The sequence below is a fragment of the Mixophyes fleayi genome, chromosome 9, assembly GCF_038048845.1.
Source record: "Mixophyes fleayi isolate aMixFle1 chromosome 9, aMixFle1.hap1, whole genome shotgun sequence".
Taxonomy (NCBI): domain Eukaryota; kingdom Metazoa; phylum Chordata; class Amphibia; order Anura; family Limnodynastidae; genus Mixophyes; species Mixophyes fleayi.
The window spans coordinates 89995307-90014590 of record NC_134410.1 but is presented as its reverse complement, the minus strand read 5'-3'; the positions used below and the strand labels follow the sequence as shown (position 1 = coordinate 90014590).

Sequence of the window (19284 nt, the reverse complement as noted above, 5' to 3'; positions counted from 1 at the left end):
CTAAACTTTATTGTACTTGAAATTCAAAATAATAGGCTTACAGTGTGAGTTTTAGATTGGTCAAATGTTGTTACCAGCAAATGAGATGGGTGGTATAGACCCTTTTGGGAGGGCTTACCTAGGATGTCTGCGCTTTGTTTTTTCGTTGTTGTTGTGAGGGTGGGTGCTGCCTTGACGGATGGTCCGGATGTTCCAGGTCCGGTTTCTGTTGGTTGTCTCCTTGTTGTTTCCGTGGCGCGACCTGTGAGGAGAAAAAATAGGGGAGGGGGGAGGGAGAAAGAGAGAGAGAGAGGGGAAGGGCGAGAGAAAAGAACAGGCGAGGCAGTATACACGATTGCGGCCGGGATTTGTTTATAGCTCCTTTCGCAATTTAGGCCCTTAGCTCTTGGGCCTTGGTTATAGCTCTAGTGCCGTGTATACTGTGGGATACTAAGGGTGGTAGGGCTTTTTTGGGCAAGGGGACTTATATGCCCTGCCTCAAGCTTGTATCAGAAGCTTTTGCAGATAATCTGCTATATAATGACTAGGCCTGCATTCCTTAAAAATATATATATATATATATATATATATATTGGTGTGTAGGGCTGTGGGATGAACAAGCAAGCTTTAACTCCTATGAGGATAATTTTGTATGGTTCCCTATTAAGGGATATGTGTGGCTTTGGTTACCGTATTGAAGGGTAGTCGGGGAGGATTTGGTGTCTCTTAAGGAGATGTAGGTGGATACCTAAGGTAGGTTGAAAACGGGGTTAAGTGTGGTGTGTGTGCTTGATAAAGCGGGTGGAATTGAAATAGAAATAGCGTTTTTGCTTGAAGCTCTAAAAAGAGCAGTTATGGTATTTTACCTTTTCCTTGTAGTTCGTCAGTAAGTGGATGTTGCAGTAGGTGTGGAGAAGTAGTGTATGACGGACAGTCGTGGTGGCTATGGATCTGCGACTCTCTTCCTGTGTTCTTACTTCCGGTTTGTGGGTTTGGAACGCACAGGCGCCTGTGCGTTCCACTGCAGAGCTGAGACTCTGTTCGTGCTGTTTGATGTTTGTTGAAAGGTGTGCCGGTTCTCGCTGAGCCGGGTGCTTTGTTAACTCTTTCCGGATTGCGGGCAGGTTTCTCGTGAAGTGGTCCTACACTACATCTCCTTAAGAGACACCAAATCCTCCCCGACTACCCTTCAATACGGTAACCAAAGCCACACATATCCCTTGATAGGGAACCATACAAAATTATCCTCATAGGAGTTAAAGCCTGCTTGTTCACCCCACAGCCCTACACACCAATATATATATATATATTTTTAAGGAAAGCAGGCCTAGTCATTATATAGCAGATTATCTGCAAAAGCTTCTGATACAAGCTTGAGGCAGGGCATATAAGTCCCCTTGCCCAAAAAAGCCCTACCACCCTTAGTATCCCACAGTATACACGGCACTAGAGCTATAACCAAGGCCCAAGAGCTAAGGACCTAAATTGCGAAAGGAGCTATAAACAAATCCCGGCCGCAATCGTGTATACTGCCTCGCCTGTTCTTTTCTCTCTCCCTTCCCCTCTCTCTCTCTCTTTCTCCCTCCCCCTCCCCTATTTTTTCTTCTCACAGGTCGCGCCACGGAAACAACAAGGTGTTACCAGCAAATCACTTGTGTTATGCATGGTATGGAGCAAGAATGCAATTCTGATATGTCGACATTTTGACTGTAGCCTTTACAACATTGTACACATTTTATGTGTTGACATTTTAAATGTGTCGACCTTATGAACATGTAGACATTTTGTCTGGACATATTTTAACAGTGTTGACCTTATGACTGTAGACATTTTGGTGAAGACATTTTCATTGTCCACATTTTCACTATGGATATTGCAACTACATCCCGCCTCTACAGCAGCAGTGAGGAAAATAACCTTCATTGTCTGCTCACAAATCGCTCACTCCACATGGATGGCATATTAGTGTGCAAATCCAGGGGCAGATTTATCAAAGTGTGAAGAGGCCAATTGTGGTGATGGAGTTCAATTTCACTTTCCTCAATGAAATATGGGGCTACCACTGACAAAAACAGTGCCCCTGCAGGGGGAAGCCTATTTAAATTTAGTACTTGTACCACCACAATTCTTGTTCTGTTATCACCATCTCAGGATGGCAATAACATTGCAAAAGCATTAAAAAATGCTTATTCTCAGAATAAAGCATTTTCCTAATTCATTAATGTTTTAAAATATTTTTTAGATCAAATTTATTTTTAATCCATTATTTTTATTTTGTTTACACATTAGTGGAGCTGAAAGTCCAAATTTGCCAGTGCAGGATGTGTGCGCCATTTGTACTGCACTGACAGTTTAGAAATTGTAGCAAAGCCACTAATTTTCCTATAGAATTACAATTTTAAGTGATTTCTCAGTGATTTCATTAAATAATATTTTATATCTGAATTTTAATTCAGCATTGAGAAATGGTAGTTACTGAGAATTCTATACAGGTGTTACCATACTTCATTACATGCCTTACTATGAAGTCCCTATTAGTTACTGGATCTCTTACATATATTAGCTATACTTATCTATTTTTATGATATTTTAATTATATTCTATCTTTCTTAATCAATTTACGATACGTAGATCTCTATTTTTTAACCATTATCCTTCTTGTCATCTGCCTTTTAAAGCCTTTCTTTTCTTCTTTTCTCTGCATCCGTCTAATTATCGGTATTTCTATATATATTTTCCATTCCCCTACCCATCTCTGTTCCATTATCCTTCCATTATTCCCAAACTGAGATATGTGATATTTAGAGTGGAGACAGAGAAAACTAGACAGTAGAAAATCAATGTCTGAGAGAGACATGCAAGGAGATAAATACAGTCTGTGACACTTCTGCTCTCTTCACAGGTTATCACTCCATTCCGCAAGCTCATCCTGTGTGCTGAGAATAGGAAAGAGATGGAGGACTGGATCGGAGCCCTGAAATCTGTCCAGAAATGGGAGCTTAATGAGGTACATTAATTCACCATGATAATGTAGTCAGCCAGCAATGTTATGCAATGGCTTATCGTCTGTTCTTGATGAAAGTGTTGCAGTTATATACTTTTTTGTGGTGTGATCCAGCATATATAAAATACCCCTAGTGGACATTGGATGCTATAATTGTAACTTTTGCTTCCAGCCAAATCAGTTTAACATGGAACATTTTTCGGGAATGCACAACTGGTATGCCTGTTCACACGCGAGACCCACATTCTGTAATGTCTGCAGGGAGGCTTTATCTGGCGTTACTTCCCATGGACTCTCCTGTGAAGGTAAAATATTTACATATGGAATTCATGGTTAACCAGGAAAAAAAAAGAATGATACAATACATTATGTTGAATTTAACGTTTTTACACACACAGCTAATTAAAGGAGCAGTCATACATTGAAAGAGACTGCTAAGCAGGGCCTGATTAAGGGTTCTGGCCGCCCTAGGCTAATACGGCCGCAGCGCCCCCCCCCCCCCCCCCTCCGAATATATAGGTGTATAGGAACACTCCTGAATATGAATGTTCAGGTGTATTCTCCAGCATTCAAATTTAGACAGATTGTGCCATTGTCTCTTACCTGTTCTTGCTCTTCTCTCTTGCAACTTTGTTATCCTCTCGCTGGCTTCTGGAAAGTTGGCGTCCTGTTTTGAAAATGCAAAAATGTATTATAATGCAAACCCTGAATGATTAGGCCCTTTAGTTAAAACAAAACACTCCATTATGGCCAGCTAAAAGTACCCCATTGGACAGGCATATATAAGCAATATCTGAATATTTGTTGTCAATCAAATACAAACCTCTACCAGCCCCATCTCACTAATATTTAGTATTCTAGTGATTGCTGAGACCACCCATGTGACCACCACACAATCATGAGATTCTGCCCCCCAAAGCTGCTCTATTTTTTAAATACCCCCTGCAGCCATTTTCCTTAACCACAACCCCCCCCCCCCCCCCCCACAGCCATTTTCCTTAACCCCTGCTGCAGCCATTTTCTTTACCTCCCACCCTGCATCCATCCCCCTGGCAGCTATTTTCCTTGCCTCCACTCTGTAGCTATCCCCCCCCCCCCCCGTCACATCAAAACTCCCCCAGTCACATATATCAGCCCCCCTCCTCTGCCCTCCTTCATACATATCAACCTCTCTCCCTTCCCTATAGATTTTCATGGCAGCCCCCCCCCTCCCACCCTATAGATTTGTATGACAGTCCCCCTCTCCCTCCCTATACATATGCATGACAGTCCCCCCTCTCCCTCCCTATAGATATGCAGGGTAGTCCCCCCCCTCCCTATAGATATGCAGGGTAGTTCCCCCCCCTCCCTATAGATATGCAGTGTAGTTCCCCCCTCCCTATAGATATGCAGGGTCGTTTCCCCCCCCCCCCTTCCTATAGATATACAGGGCAGTTCCCCCTCCCTATAGATATGCAGGGCAGTTCTCCCCCTCCCTATAGATATGCAGGGCAGTTCCCCCCCTCCCTATAGATATGCAGGGCAGTTCCCCCCTCCCTATAGATATGCAGGGCAGTTCCACCCCTCCCTATAGATATGCAGGGCAGTCCCCCCCTCCCTATAGATATGCAGGGCAGTCCCCCCCTCCCTATAGATATGCAGGGCAGTTCCCCCCTCCCTATAGATATGCAGGGCAGTTCCCCCCCTCCCTATAGATATGCATGGCAGTTCCCCCCCTCCCTATAGATATGCAGGGCAGTTCCCCCCCCCCCTATAGATATGCAGGGCAGTTCCCCCCCCCCCTCCCTATAGATATGCAGGGCAGTTGACCCCCTCCCTATAGATATGCAGGGCAGTTCCCCCCCCCTATAGATATGCAGGGCAGTTCCCCCCTTCATTTACCTGTAGTTGTGCCAGCGTCGCTCCTCTCCTCAGATCAGCAGATAGGAAGTGAAGACGTCCTGTTTCCTGTCTGCTGCACAGCAACAGGCAGCCTGGCATTTGTTTGTGTGTTGCTAACCACTGACCACCAATGCTTTTGATCGTCGAGCCCTCCACCCCCCCCCCCCCCCGTGGCAACCCCCCCCCTCCCCCACCCCGAAAAAAAAAATGAATGAAGAAAAAAAAATAGTAATAAATAAATAAATTCCCGCAGCTAGTCAGCCTAATGGTTGATCAGGCCCTGCTGCTAAGACTCCAATCACATAATAAAGGTTAGTTGCAGCAGTGGGAAGTGTTATTGTCACCTGGACTACCACTCAGTAAGATCACATAATGTATGGCCAAATTCAGTATTGTCTGGCCCCAAAAATGCAACTAATTTGTTTAAATGTATGAAAATGTAAGTCTGCAAAGTACTCAGACACAGTTCTGTCTTTACTATGCATGTAAAATGTTAGGTGACTTCTAATATGAGATTTCATAAGTTTTTTATCATATGTACATTTTGAACTGTGTGTATATACACATACAATTTTATTGTAATCCTTTCTACTGGTATTATTAATGTTTTTTTAAAGCAGTTGTAGAAAGAAATATTGTATACATTGTATACATTGAAAAACAGGACTGGGGTGAGGCAGAAGCAGTAGATATACATCTATATGCCTTCAGATACATCAAAAGGTTACTGTCACCGATGACATTGCTATTGATGTCAATAAACCTGCTAGAGGCATGATTTGCCATTTTTTTTGCATGGGGAAGCCAATTTAAAATGTATTGAGGCTGCAAACTGACCCACGTATAAGTACATCTGCAAAGACTGACCTAGCAAAGTGGTAGGGTATCACAGGGGCAGCTAAGAATCGCTGAGCTGCCACAGTAATATTTCTTGTTAAATTGCAGCGATAACTGAATTTGTTATGTCCCCACGGCATTAAAAGATCATTCTTATCATCGCAATCATGGTTCTAATGATAAATAGACCCCTATGTGCTCCTCATATTGCCAGCTGAAGAAAAATGTGTTCTGTTTACTTGTTTTTCTTTATTGTTTATGGAAAGTTCTGGCTAATAGGTTTCAAGATATGCAGCGATACATAATGATTGATACTGAATAATAAATAGACCTCAAAATCAGGGCCATCTCTTCCATTGGGCACAATGGGCAGGTGCCCGGGGGCCCTGCGGGGCAAGGGGACCCGTCTGAGGCAGCGCTGAAAAGAAAAAATCCTGCAGAAGAAAAAGAAAATACTTACCTTGCGGTCATGTCAGCTGGCGATCCGGCTCCCTCCCTGGTCCCCACTTCCATGCTGTGCTCGCAGTTCATGTTGGGCATGATGAAAAAAAAGAGAAAAGAGAAAGAAATGGATTACTAGAGCACTCCTAATCCGATCTAAATAATTGAGAATATCTCTTACATTCAAGATTGATACTTGTACTAATGGTGGTATAATAGAAACATATCAGATGATCCAATGTAAGAATTTTATTAGTATTTTTATAGGGCAAATGCCTTTATTGATAGTAATTAGTTAAAAACGTATCTCTATTAAGATTAAAATGTCCTCATAATAGAAAGTGAAATAAAAGAGATTTGTTTTACAAACAAATCAGGATTTTCTTTTCAGCGACTTCTTAATTGAATTATTAAAATTAATTTTGACAAAAATTTCTTCACATTTGAAGATCTTTTCTACCTCCAGACCCAAGGAACAGCAATGGAGGCGGCGTGTGCACCAACTTTCGCCAACCTCTATCTGGGTCAGTGGGAAAAAGAGATCGTTTTCGGTGATAATTTAAAACAATTCACGGACTACATAATTATGTGGGTTCGTTATATAGACTAGAGATGAGCGGGCTCGGATTTCGCTAATCCGAGCCCACCCGAACAGTGCGGATCTGACGGGATCCGAGCACTGTTCGGGAACTTCCGGGTGCCATATGAAGCCAAACCGAAGCTATGACATCCAAGTCTCGCGTCGGATCTCGCGAGACTCAGATCTCGTAAATGCCCCGCTCACGGCCGCCATCTTCATTCTCCCTGTGGTTAGTGAAGAGGAAGGTTGATGTGCTCTGTCCTGCTGATAACTTTACTAAAGTGGTGCTTTGTCCTGCTGAGTGCATTAGTACTTTGTCCAGTGCTCTGACCTGCTGATTTATTTAGTCAAGTGGTGCTTTGTCCTGCTGAGTGCAGTAGTACTTTTTCCTGTGCTCTGTCCTGCTGATTCCAGTGGTGCTTTGGCCAGTGTCTGTGCTGTTGAGTCCAGTGGTGCTTTTGTCCTGTATTTGTTTCTGATAAGTCCATAGCAATTTGTTAATTAGCCAAAAATCTTTTTAAAAAAAAAAAAATCTCTAAAAAATATAAAAAAAAAAAAAGATTAAGAAAATATAAAAAAATAATTGAAAAAGTATAAAAAATATTATAGAGCAATATATTCTTGCAGTCCAAAAAAAGAGGACCTGCCATTTCTATTAGTACGTTCATTATTTCTGTAGTTCCAAAAAATAGGAACTGCCAGTTCTATTACTACGTTCATTGTTTCTGTAGTTCCCAAAAAGAGGAACTGCTAGTTCTATTACTACGTTCATTGTTTCTGTAGTTCCCAAAAAATAGGAACTGCCAGTTCTATTACTACGTTCATTGTTTCTGTAGTTCCTAAAAAATAGGAACTGCCAGTTCTATTACTACGGTCATTGTTTGTGTAGTTGCAAAAAATAGGAACTGCCAGTTCTATTACTACGTTCATTCTTTCTGTAGTTCCCAAAAAGAGGAACTGCCATTTCTATTACTACATTCATTATTTCTGTAGTTCCAAAAAATAGGAACTGCCAGTTCTATTACTACGGTCATTGTTTGTGTAGTTCCAAAAAATAGGAACTGCCAGTTCTATTACTACGGTCATTATTTCTGTAGTTCCAAATAATAGGAACTGCCGGTTCTATTACTACGGTCATTCTTTCTGTAGTCGCAAAGTGTGTGTGGTTTAGGGGTATGCTCTCTTGTGCTGCATATAATGGAGTGCAAAAATTTGGAGGATAAAGTAGGGAAAGATCAAGATCCACTTCCTCCTAATGCTGAAGCTGCTGCCACTAGTCAAGACATTGACATAGACACTGAAATGCCATCAACGTCGGCTGCCAAGGGCGATGCCCAATCTCATAGTATAGGGTATGTAGAATTCCAAAAACCCAAAGTTCCCAAAAATTAGCAAAAAAAGAAAATTAAAATCATCTGAGGAGAAAAGTAAACTTGCCAATATGCCATTTACGACACGGAGTGGCAAGGAACGGCTTAGGCCCTGGCCCGTGTTCATGACTAGTGGTTCAGCTTCACCCATGGATCTAAGCACTTCTCCTCCCCCCCTCTAACAAATTTAAGAGACTAAAGCTGACATCAACAACTAGTCCAAGTCCAGCGAGTCCAAGGGTTTTTGTGGTTGCGAAGCCTGACCTTCCCATCACTGTACAGGAAGAGGTGGCTCTTTCAACCATTTCCAGCACGCCCTCTGCATATGCTGGAAGGATCACCCACAGTCCAGTTACAGATTTGGCTAATGAAGGTGTGATTGTTGTACACCGGGAGGAGGATGTTGATGTAGCTGGCGCTGAGGAGGAACTTGACGAGGAGGATGCTGATGTGGTTATCATAAATGAGCCACCAGGGGGGGAAACAGTTGTTGTCCATGGGATGTAAAAGCCGATCGTCATGCCTGGTCAGAAGACCAAAAAATCCACCTCTTCTGTCTGGAGTTATTTTTATCCGAATACGGACAACAAATGTATGGCCATATGTAGCTTATGTAGAGCTCAAATAAGCAGGGGTAAGGATCTTGGCCACCTAGTGACATCCTCACTTATATGTCACCTGAAGAACCTTCATAATTCAGTGTTTAGTTCAGGACCTGTGGCTAGGACCGTCAGCAGTCCAGGGACACCTAAATCCCTTGGTCCTGTTGGATACATACCACCAACACCCTCCTCGTCAACTTCCTCCACGATCTCCATCAGATTTAGTCCTGCAGGTCATGTCACCAGCCAGACTGAGTCCTCTTCAATACGGGATTCATCCGAGGAATCCTGCAGCGGTACGCCTACTACTGCCACTGCTGCTGTTGCTGCTGGTAGTAGGTCATCTTCCCAGAGGGGAAGTCGTAAGACTGCTACGTGTTTCACCAAACAGTTGACCGTCCAACAGTCGTTTGCCCTGAGCACAAAGTACGACAGTAGTCAACCTATAGCAAAGCGCATAACTGCGGCTGTAACTGCTATGTTGGTGTTAGATGTGCGTCCGGTGTCCGCCATCAGTGTAGTGGGATTTAGACAGTTGATGGAGGTATTGTGTCCCCGGTACCAAATCCCGTTGAGATTCCACTTCACTAGGCAGGCGATACCAAAGATGTACAGAGAAGTACGAACAAGTGTCCTCAGTGCTCTGAAAAATGCGCTTGTACCCACTGTCCACTTAACCACGGACATGTGGACAAGGGGTTCAGGGCAAACTAAGGACTATATGACTGTGACAGCCCACTGGGTAGATGCATTGCCTTCCGCAGCAACAGCAGCAGCTGCATCAGTAGCAGCATCTCCACAACGGCTACTCGTGCCAAGGCAGACAACGTTGTGTATCACAGGTTTTAGTAAGAGGCACAACACTGACAACCTCTTAGAAAAACTGAGGGAAATAATCTCGGAGTGGCTTACCCCACTTAGACTCTCCTGGGGATTTGTGTTGTCAGACTACACCAGTAACATTGTGCGGGCATTAGATATGGGCAATTTCCAGGAAGTCCCATGTTTTGCCCACACTGTTAATTTGGTGGTGCAGCATTACCTGAAGAGTGACAGGAGTGCTTGCGGTGGCCCGCAAAATTGCTGGACACTTTCGGCATTCTGCCAGTGCCTACCGCAGACTCGAGCAACATCAAAAAAGTCTAAACCTGCCCTGCTTTCACCTCAAACAAGAGGTTGTGACGCGCTGGAACTCCACCCTCTATATGCTGCAGAGGATGGAGGAGCAGCAAAAGGCCATTCAAGCTACACAGCCACCTACGACATAGGAACAGGAGTGGGGATGCGCCTGAGTCAAGCGCAGTGGAGACTGATTTCCGTGTTGTGCAAGGTTCTGCAACCGTTTGAACTTGCCACACGAGAAGTCAGTTCCAACACTGCCAGCTTGAGTCAGGTCATTCCCCTGATCAGGCTGTTGCAGAAGCAGCTGGAGAAAGTGAGGGAGGAGCTGGTAAACCATTGCGATTCCACCAAGCATGTAGCTCTTGTGGATGAAGCCCTTCGTACGCTTTGCCAGGATCCGAGGGTGGTCACTCTTTTAAAGTCAGAGGAATACATTCTGGCCACCGTGCTCGATCCTCGGTTTAAAGCGTATGTTGTGTCTCTGTTTCCGGCAGACACAAGTCTACAGAGGTGCAAAGACCTGCTGGTCAGGTAATTGTCCTCTGAAGAGGACCGTGACATGCCAACAGCTCCACCTTCATTTTCTTCCACACCTAAGGCTGCGAGGAAAAAGCTCAGTTTTCCTAAAAGACTCGCTAGCGGGGAAGCAGACAACATCTGGTCCGGACTGAAGGACCTGCCAACCATTGCAGACATGTCTACTGTCGCTGCATTGGATGCTGTCACAATAGAAAAAATGGTGGAGGATTATTTTTCTGACACCATCCAAATAGACATGTCAGACAGTCCATATTGTTACTGGCAGGAAAAAAAGGCAATTTGGAAGCCCCTGTACAAACTGGCTCTATTTTACCTGAGTTGTCCCCCCTCCAGTGTGTACTCGAAAAGAGTTTTTAGTGCAGAAGGTAACCTGGTCAGTGAGCGGCGAAGGAGGTTGCTTCCGCAGAACGTTGAAAAAATGATGTTCATAAAAATGAATTATCAATTCCTCAATCAAGTACAGCACTGGCCTCCAGATACTACAGAGGGACCTGTGGTTGTGGAGTCCAGCAGGGACGAATTGATAATGTGTGAGGATGAGGAAGTACACACTGAAGTGGGAGAGGAATCAGAGGATGAGGATGAGGACGACATCGTGCCTCAGTAGAGCCAGTTTAGTTTGTACAGGGAGAGATGAATAGCTTTTTTTGTGTGGGGGCCCAAACAAACCAATAATTTCAGCCACAGTAGTTTGGTAGGCCCTGTCGCTGAAATGATTGGTTTGTTAAAGTGTGCATGTCCTATTTCAACAACATCAGGGTGGGTGGGAGGGCCCAAGGACAATTCCATCTTGCAACTCTTTTTTTGGTATTATGTGCTCTTTGGGGCCTAGTTCTATCTCCATCAGAGATATTCCTGCAGGCCATGTCACCGGCACAGCTATGTTGGTTTTAGACGTGCGTCCGGTGTCCGCCATCTGTGCAGTGGAATTTAGACTAGTTGAAGGAGGTTGTCTTTGTTTCTGTAGTTCCAAAAAAGAGGAACTGCCATTTCTATTACTATGTTCTTTGTTTTTATAGTTCCAAAAAAGAGGAACTGCCATTTCTATTACTACGTTCTTTGTTTTTATAGTTCCAAAAAAGCGGAACTGCCATTTTTATTACTATGTTCTTTGTTTTTATAGTTCCAAAAAAAAGGAACTGCCATTTCTATTACTATGTTCTTTGTTTTTATAGTTCCAAAAAAGAGGAACTGCCATTTCTAATACTATGTTCTTTGTTTTTATCTGTGCTGTGGAATTTAGACCAGTTAGAGGAGGTATTGTGGCCCCGGTACCAAATTGGGTACCGGGGCCACTCCACTACGCAGTCCAGAAAGCTACCTCGGTGCAACGTTTTGGACTAAAAACAATATTGTGAGGTGTGAGGTGTTCAGAATAGACTGGAAATTAGTGGAAATGATTGTTATTGAATGTTATTGAGGTTAATAATAGCGTAGGAGTGGAAAACACCAAAAAAACAGGATTTTAGCACTTTTTATGCTTTTTAAAAAATAAATCAGAACCCAAAACCCGAAATCAGAACCAAAACCTTTCGTCAGGTGTTTTGGCAAAACAAATCAGAACCCAAAACCTCAAGCTAATCAGAACCCAAAACACAAAACACAAAACACTAAAAGTGCCTGGTGCACACCCCTAATATAGACGATATCCTCATCTTGTGGAGGGGTAGTCCCTCCCTATTTGAGGAATTCATCACCATTTTAAACACCAATGAAAACAACCTAAAACTGACCCATGAAAGGAGCCTGGAACAAATTAATTTCCTGGATATTACTATAAAAAGAGGGATAGGAGGCATGATCGAAACAGACTTATACCGCAAAGAGACAGCCACAAATAGTATTTTGCATAATACTAGTTTCCACTATCCTTCAGTAGTAAATAATATCCCTAAGGGAGAATTCTCACGCATCAAACGAAATTGTACGAATATGAAAGATTTTATAATAAGATCAAATGAGCTGAAAGAAAGACTGTCTGAAAGGGGCTACAGCCAACGGGTCATAAAGAGAGCCATTCATCAAGCTAAGATCAGAGATCGAGATCAGCTTTTATATCCGACTACATTAAAAACCACATCCAACAAAGTTCGATTTATTGGCACCTTCTGCCAAGAGTGGAGAGATATACGATCAATTTTACAAAAACACTGGCCAATTTTACTGAACAATGATATCTTAAAAACAGTTTTGGAGGATAATGTAAGCCTGACATGGCAACGAACAAAAAATCTGAAGGATAGACTTGTCAGAAGTCATTTCTGTAAAACTAAGAAAATACCTACTATTACAGGATCTTTTAAATGTGGAGGATGTAAGGCTTGTGAATACATGGTTAAAATCAACGAATTTAAGGATAAGTTTGGAGACAAACATGTAATCAATTAATTCCTTAACTGTAACTCTAAGGGTATAATTTATGCCCTAAAATGCCCATGTAAGAAATACTACATAGGCATGACTAGCAGAGTTATGAAAATACGTATTCTCGAACACGTTGGAACTATCAGAAATGCAAATACAGATAAATTGAGATTCAAACAACTCACCACTGTAGCTAAACATTTTCTAAACAAACATGGAGGCTCAGCTCGTGGTTTGGAGGTCTTTGCTATTGAACAGATATATTTGGGCATAAGAAGGGGCGATATGAACAAACAGTTGCTCCAAAGAAAGAGCAGATGGATATTTCTATTTGACTCCCTGATGCCCAATGGTCTTAATGAAAATACCAATTATGTCTGTTTCCTAGGTTGATCCATCTATTCTAAATGTACATATTACCCCTTAAGTACCCCTTGCAATTTGCATTTTACATCCTATTTCCTTATATTTAGGAATCTCCCAACACTTATATCCATATATCCAATTAACATTCTTTCGTCATTATCAGTGAGTTCTGGGAATTAATCAGTGAATATATTACCATCTCTCCCTCCTATTCTTTTCCTTAAGGTCTTTTTGCTTTCCATTACTTTTTTTTTTTATACTAATATACTCCATAACTGACATTATATATGTCCATTTGATATCTTGATATCATAATTTCACAATAGCCATTCCTTACTACTTAAACACTCATTTTAAATATACTTACCAACTTTGTAAATAATCTCTACACATCCCTTTGATAACTGTCATTATTTATTGTCCATTTAATATACATTTATTGTGGAATATACACAAGGTAATGTCTCATAAATGCACATTGGCTGTCGCTCTAGTCTATTACAATCATGGAATCTGATTGGTTATTCCCCACTATAAATCACTGTCCGTGTCTACAATCTGTTCCTCTTGATAAAGCTATATATGGTGAAACGTACGTTGGGGGTTATGGGTAACTGACGTCATTAATGACGTCATACCCGGAAGTGAGAGCTAGCTAACACTCTCTGACATGTATATTTTAATGGTCAGTAATTTCATAATTTTCCAATACAGCGCCGCAATTTCTCCTCCTGGGTCAGTAGCAAGCATCTGCTAGTAATTGGCGCTGTGCCGTTTGTTTACAAGTGATAGCAATTGTACATGCACAGTGCACTAATACACTGAATTAGCGCTGACATTTCTTGGGCTTACAGCGTTTAAGAACTAGCAATCGATATCTTGCTATTCAGTCCAGCAAGTGACAACATTTGCATATATATACTTTGCACTTATGTGTCTGACTATACCCAGGCATAGCAGGGTTTCCATTCTCTGATCAGCTAATAATTATACGAACTGAAGGACTTCTGATCCTGAATTCTAAACAGCCCACATATAAATATTGTGCTGATCTTTGTTTGATCCATACATTTGGGATTAATCTGATTTAATTCAGATCCAATAATCTTATTTATGATTTGATAATAATATTTTTGACCAGCAATGGGATCCCTAAGACTTTTTAGTCACAATATCAGAGGGTAATACATGGATTCAATTTAATTATCTGTCTATCTATAAGACTATAGACAGTTATAACATTACACTAAAATCCTCTATCAATTAGGATCCACAAATATCTATACATAGATAATAGGCAGACCATTTATGTGAATTATCTTGCTCACTATTGTTTCTGCTCTTTTTTCTTCCCTTTTGGGTCAATGTGTGGATCTTTTTGATACTAACCCTCTACCTATATTTTGTTAAGACCATCTACAGAATATTTACCTATTCTGATCCTGTTCATCCCTATTTCTTATCCCACATATGTATTGAGGATGATGATTTTTGGATCATACCAATAACAATATACCCCTGCTACTTTCCTAGCTCCACTGTCCGTGTTATTATTTTATACATTTTTGCACTTGCTTTTGCACGTTTACTTTTCTCTTTAATATTATGAGGACATTTTAATCTCAATAGAGATATGTTTTTAACTAATTACTATCAATAAAGGCATTTGCCGCTATAAAAATACTAATAAAATTCTTACATTGGATCATCTGATAATTTCCTATTATACCACCATAAGTACAAGTATCAATCTTGAATGTGAGAGATATTCTCAATTATTTCGATCGGATTAGGAGTGCTCTAGTAATCCATTTCTTTCTCTTTTCTCTTTTTGTTCTCCATGTTTTATAATGGAAAGAGCACCCCCCTCACTATGATAATGATTTTGATATTCTAGATGAGGCATATCCCAACTCTGTGCGGATTACTCCCCTTTCCTTTCGAATGTTGGGCATGATGTCACGTGTCACGATAATGACTATATATATCATCATCATCATCATCATCATCATTTATTTATATAGCGCCAACATATTCCGTAGCGCTTTACAATTGGGGACAAACGTAATAAACTAATAAACAAACTGGGTAAAACAGACAAAGAGGTGAGAAGGCCCTGCTCGCAAGCTTACAATCTATGGGACAATGGGAGATTGACACATGAGGTTAAGTATACATTTTGCATCTTGGCCCAGCCAGACTGCAAAGGTAGGGTGACTCATAAGCTAAATGATCCTGTCACACAACAATGTTGGTCCGGGGGTAGTTGTCTTGTGTGAAATTGTGTAACAGGCTAAAGGTAGTGAGGTTAAGATGGTGGTTGAGGAATATTATAAGCTTGTCTGAATAGGTAGGTTTTCAGAGAACGCTTGAAAGTTTGTAGAACAGAGGAGAGTCTTATTGTGCGAGGGAGAGAGTTCCATAGAGTGGGTGCAGCCCGAAAAAAGTCCTGTAACCGGGAATGGGAGGATGTAATGAGGGTGGATGAGAGACGCAGATCTTTTGCAGAACGGAGTTGCCGAGTTGGGAGATATTTTGAGACAAGAGAGGAGATGTATGTTGGTGCAGCTTTGTTGATGGCCTTGTAGGTTAGTAAAAGTATTTTATATTGGATTCGGTAGAAGACAGGCAGCCAGTGTAGAGACATACAGAGTGATTCAACAGAGGAATAGCTATTTGCAAGGAAAATCAGTCTTGCCGAAGCATGCAAAATAGATTTTAGGGGTTTGAGTCTGTTTTTGGGAAGACCAGTAAGGAGGGAATTGCAATAGTCAATGCGGGAGATGATTAGTGCATGAATTAAGGTTTTAGCAGTGTCTTGTGTGAGATATGTGCGGATTCTGGAAATGTTCTTTAGATGTATGTAACATGATTTAGATATAGAGTCAATGTGGGGAACAAAGGATAGGCGTGAATCAAGGATTACACCTAGGCAGCGAGCTTGTGGGGTGGGATTTATGGTCATGTTATCAACAGAGATAGAAATGTCAGGTATGCTCTTGTTGGCGGGTGGGAATATTATTAACTCTGTTTTAGAAAGATTAAGTTTGAGTTGACGAGAGGACATCCAAGATGAAATGGCAGAAAGACAGTCAGTTACACGGGACAACACAGATGTCGAGATATCAGGAGAGGATAGATAGATTTGGGTATCATCCGCATAGAGATGATACTGAAAGCCAAAGGAACTTATTAGATTTCCAAGAGAAGCGGTATAGATAGAGAACAGCAGAGGACCTAGCACCGAGCCTTGTGGTACTCCAACTGATAGGGGAAGCGGAGCAGATGTGGCTCCAGAGAAATTAACAGTGAAAGAGCGATTAGAGAGGTAAGATGAGAACCAGGATAGAACTGTGTCTTGAAGACCTAGGGATTGCAGCGTTTGTATGAGAAGAGAGTGGTCAACGGTGTCAAATGCAGCCGAGAGATCCAGGAGAATTAGGAGAGAGTAATGGCGTTCAGTCTTAGCAGTGATCAGATCATTAACAACCTTGGTCAGCGCAGTCTCTGTGGAGTGTTGAGAACGAAAGCCTGACTGAAGAGGATCCAACAGGTTGTTTGCGGAAAGAAAGCGTGTGAGGCGAGTGTAGGCAAGTCTCTCTAGAAGCTTGGAGGGGCAAGGGAGCTGAGAGATGGGACGGTAATTTGAGAGAGAGTTTGGGTCGGAGTTTTGTTTTTTTAGAATAGGAGTAATCACTGCATGCTTGTATAGTGATGGAAAGATGCCAGTAGAGAGTGAGAGATTACAGATTTGAGTTAGAGGTGAAATGAGCACAGAAGACAGGGATCTACCAATTTGCGAGGGAATAGGATCAAGAGGACAGGAGGTAGAGTAGGAAGATAAGAAGAGCGTAGAAATTTCCTCTTCATTTGTGGGGTCAAATGAAGAAAGGGTGTCAGAGGGTAGTGGGAAGGAAATGAGCTGATGGCTTGTTGAGGAAGAGGATACCATTTCTAGTCTGATCTTATCAATCTTGTCCTTGAAGTAGGTAGCAAGATCCTGAGCACTGATAGTAGATGGAGGGTTCGGGGTGGGAGGATTGAGAAGATGATTAAATGTATTGAAAAGGCGTTTGGGGTTAGAAGCCTGAGCATAGATAAGAGATTGAAAGTATGTTTGTTTTGCAGTGTCCAGAGCATTTCGATAGGAGTGGTAGACAGAAGTATATGTGAAGAAGTCATTAGAGCTTCGAGATTTACGCCAGTGACGTTCTGCTTTACGGGACAGTTTTTGAAGATTTCGTGTTGCTTTGGTGTGCCACGGTTGACATCGAAGTCGACGTGTAGTATGAAGTGTCGCTGGAGCCACTTGATCAAGGGCCGTTGCTAAGGTTAGGTGAAAATGAGGTACTGCCATCTCAGGGGATGAGAATGTAGAGATAGGGGAGAGAAGGTGTTGGAGAGAGGTGGAAAATTGTTGAAGATTAATAGAATTAAGATTTCTATGAGTATGAGGAGGCTTGGTAGAGTTAGACAGTAGAGAGGTTAGAGCAGTGGGGGTGAGAGTGTAGCTGATAAGGTGATGATCCGAGAGGGGGAAGGGTGTATTAATAAAATTAGAAACTGAGCATAGTCTAGAGAAAACAAGATCAAGGCAGTGGCCATCCTTATGAGTAGATGATTCAATCCACTGGGAGAGGTCAAGTGAGGATGTTAGAGAGAGTAGTTTGGAAGCAGCTTTGGAAGGTGGGTTATGAATGGGGATGTTGAAGTCACCCATGATGATGGTGGGGATGTCTGAAGATAAGAAGTGAGGGAGCCATGCAGAGAAATCCTCAATAAATTGTTGGTGTGCTCCAGGGGGACGATAGATCACCGCAACACGTAGGGAGAATGGATTAAAAATGCGAATAGCATGTACTTCAAAAGATGTGAACGTGAGTGATGGGACATTTGGTAGAACTGTGTATGTGCACTGTGGGGAGAGAAGTAGTCCAACCCCACCTCCTTGTCTGCCTTCAGGTCTGGAGGTGTGGGTGAGATGGAGGCCACCATGTGAAAGTGCTGCAGGTGAGGCAGTGTCTGATTGCATGAGCCATGTTTCTGTTATTGCCAGAAGGTTGAGGTTTTTTGAGAGGAAGAGATCATGAACGGAGGTAAGTTTGTTACAAACAGATCGTGCATTCCAAAGGGCACATTTAAAGGACTTGGGAAGAGAGGGTAGACAGGTGATGTGTTTAAGGTTTGCTATAGAATGGTAGTGTTCCGATGTATGTGTGTGTGAGGAGTGTGGGGGACCTGGATTAGGTGATATATCACCAGCTAATAGAAGCAGAGTGAGCGAAAGATAGGCAAGGGGATTGTAAGATGTGTGGCCTTTTATTTTCTGGCGACAGGTGGAGGCTGTACTTGTTAGAGATAATAAATAGGACAACAGTTCATGGGTGTTAAATAGAGGTGAGTGGAGTAATGCAGGTGCAATATGAACAAATTTGTGTGTTGGTGGAGGGGTGAAAGATGACACAGTCCTAAAGATCATGCCATGAAATATATATATATATATATATATTGTAACAAAAGGAGGCATTTAGCTGGCAATATGCAGAGACAGCAGGGAAGTAGAGTAAAACATTGGCACAGTTATGTACCTAGGTGGAGATTAAACCAGGTAAAAACATATGTGTAGTTTAAAACTGGTTTACTTACATGATTTAAAAGCTGCTTCCTCTCAGCAAACAGACAGGGTGGGTCTGATAGTCTAAACAGAGCCAGGGATGGGCGTTTCCTTTTAAAGAGAAGGTGGGTGTGTCACCTGTCCATCAAGCTAGGCCTGTGGGAGGAGTGTCAGGTATAAAACCCTGCTTGTTTCATTGTTCAGGGAGATCAACGCTGGGCTAGCTGGCTGATCTGGACAAAGAGCTGGACTATGTATAGTAAGCGTTGAGGGTCTCCATAATTGCTGTGCAAGTATACGGTGTCAAAACATTATTACCATCCTGACAATAAAGAACCATAAAAAGGAAGAAGTTGTACGCGTGTGCTTCTGCAGTAGCGGGCTCTTGCCACAAGTGGTGTCAGAAGTGGGATGCTCCGGGAAGCAAGTTTCCGCTACCCAACCCGCGCAGACGTCAACATGGAGGAAGTACTGAGAACTCTCGTGAATGTGGCTGCTGTGCAGCAACAGCAGCAAGCGCAGATGCTACAAGTCGCCGAGGCACAGGTGGAAAACACAAGGCTCTTAAGAGAAGAGTTAAGCCA

At 42.3% G+C, this 19284-nt stretch overlaps 1 protein-coding gene across 7 annotated transcripts in view; it reads left to right on the top strand.

Moving 5' to 3' along the window:
- Positions 1 to 19284, top strand: part of LOC142100822 (diacylglycerol kinase eta-like) — a 481771-nt gene that overhangs the window by 224987 nt on the left and 237500 nt on the right. For all 7 annotated transcript variants that reach the window (XM_075184666.1, XM_075184664.1, XM_075184663.1 and 4 more), the window contains 2 exons: positions 2882 to 2986; positions 3156 to 3288. In XM_075184666.1, the coding sequence (XP_075040767.1) occupies positions 2882 to 2986; positions 3156 to 3288 (238 nt within the window). The remainder of the gene's footprint in view (positions 1 to 2881; positions 2987 to 3155; positions 3289 to 19284) is intronic.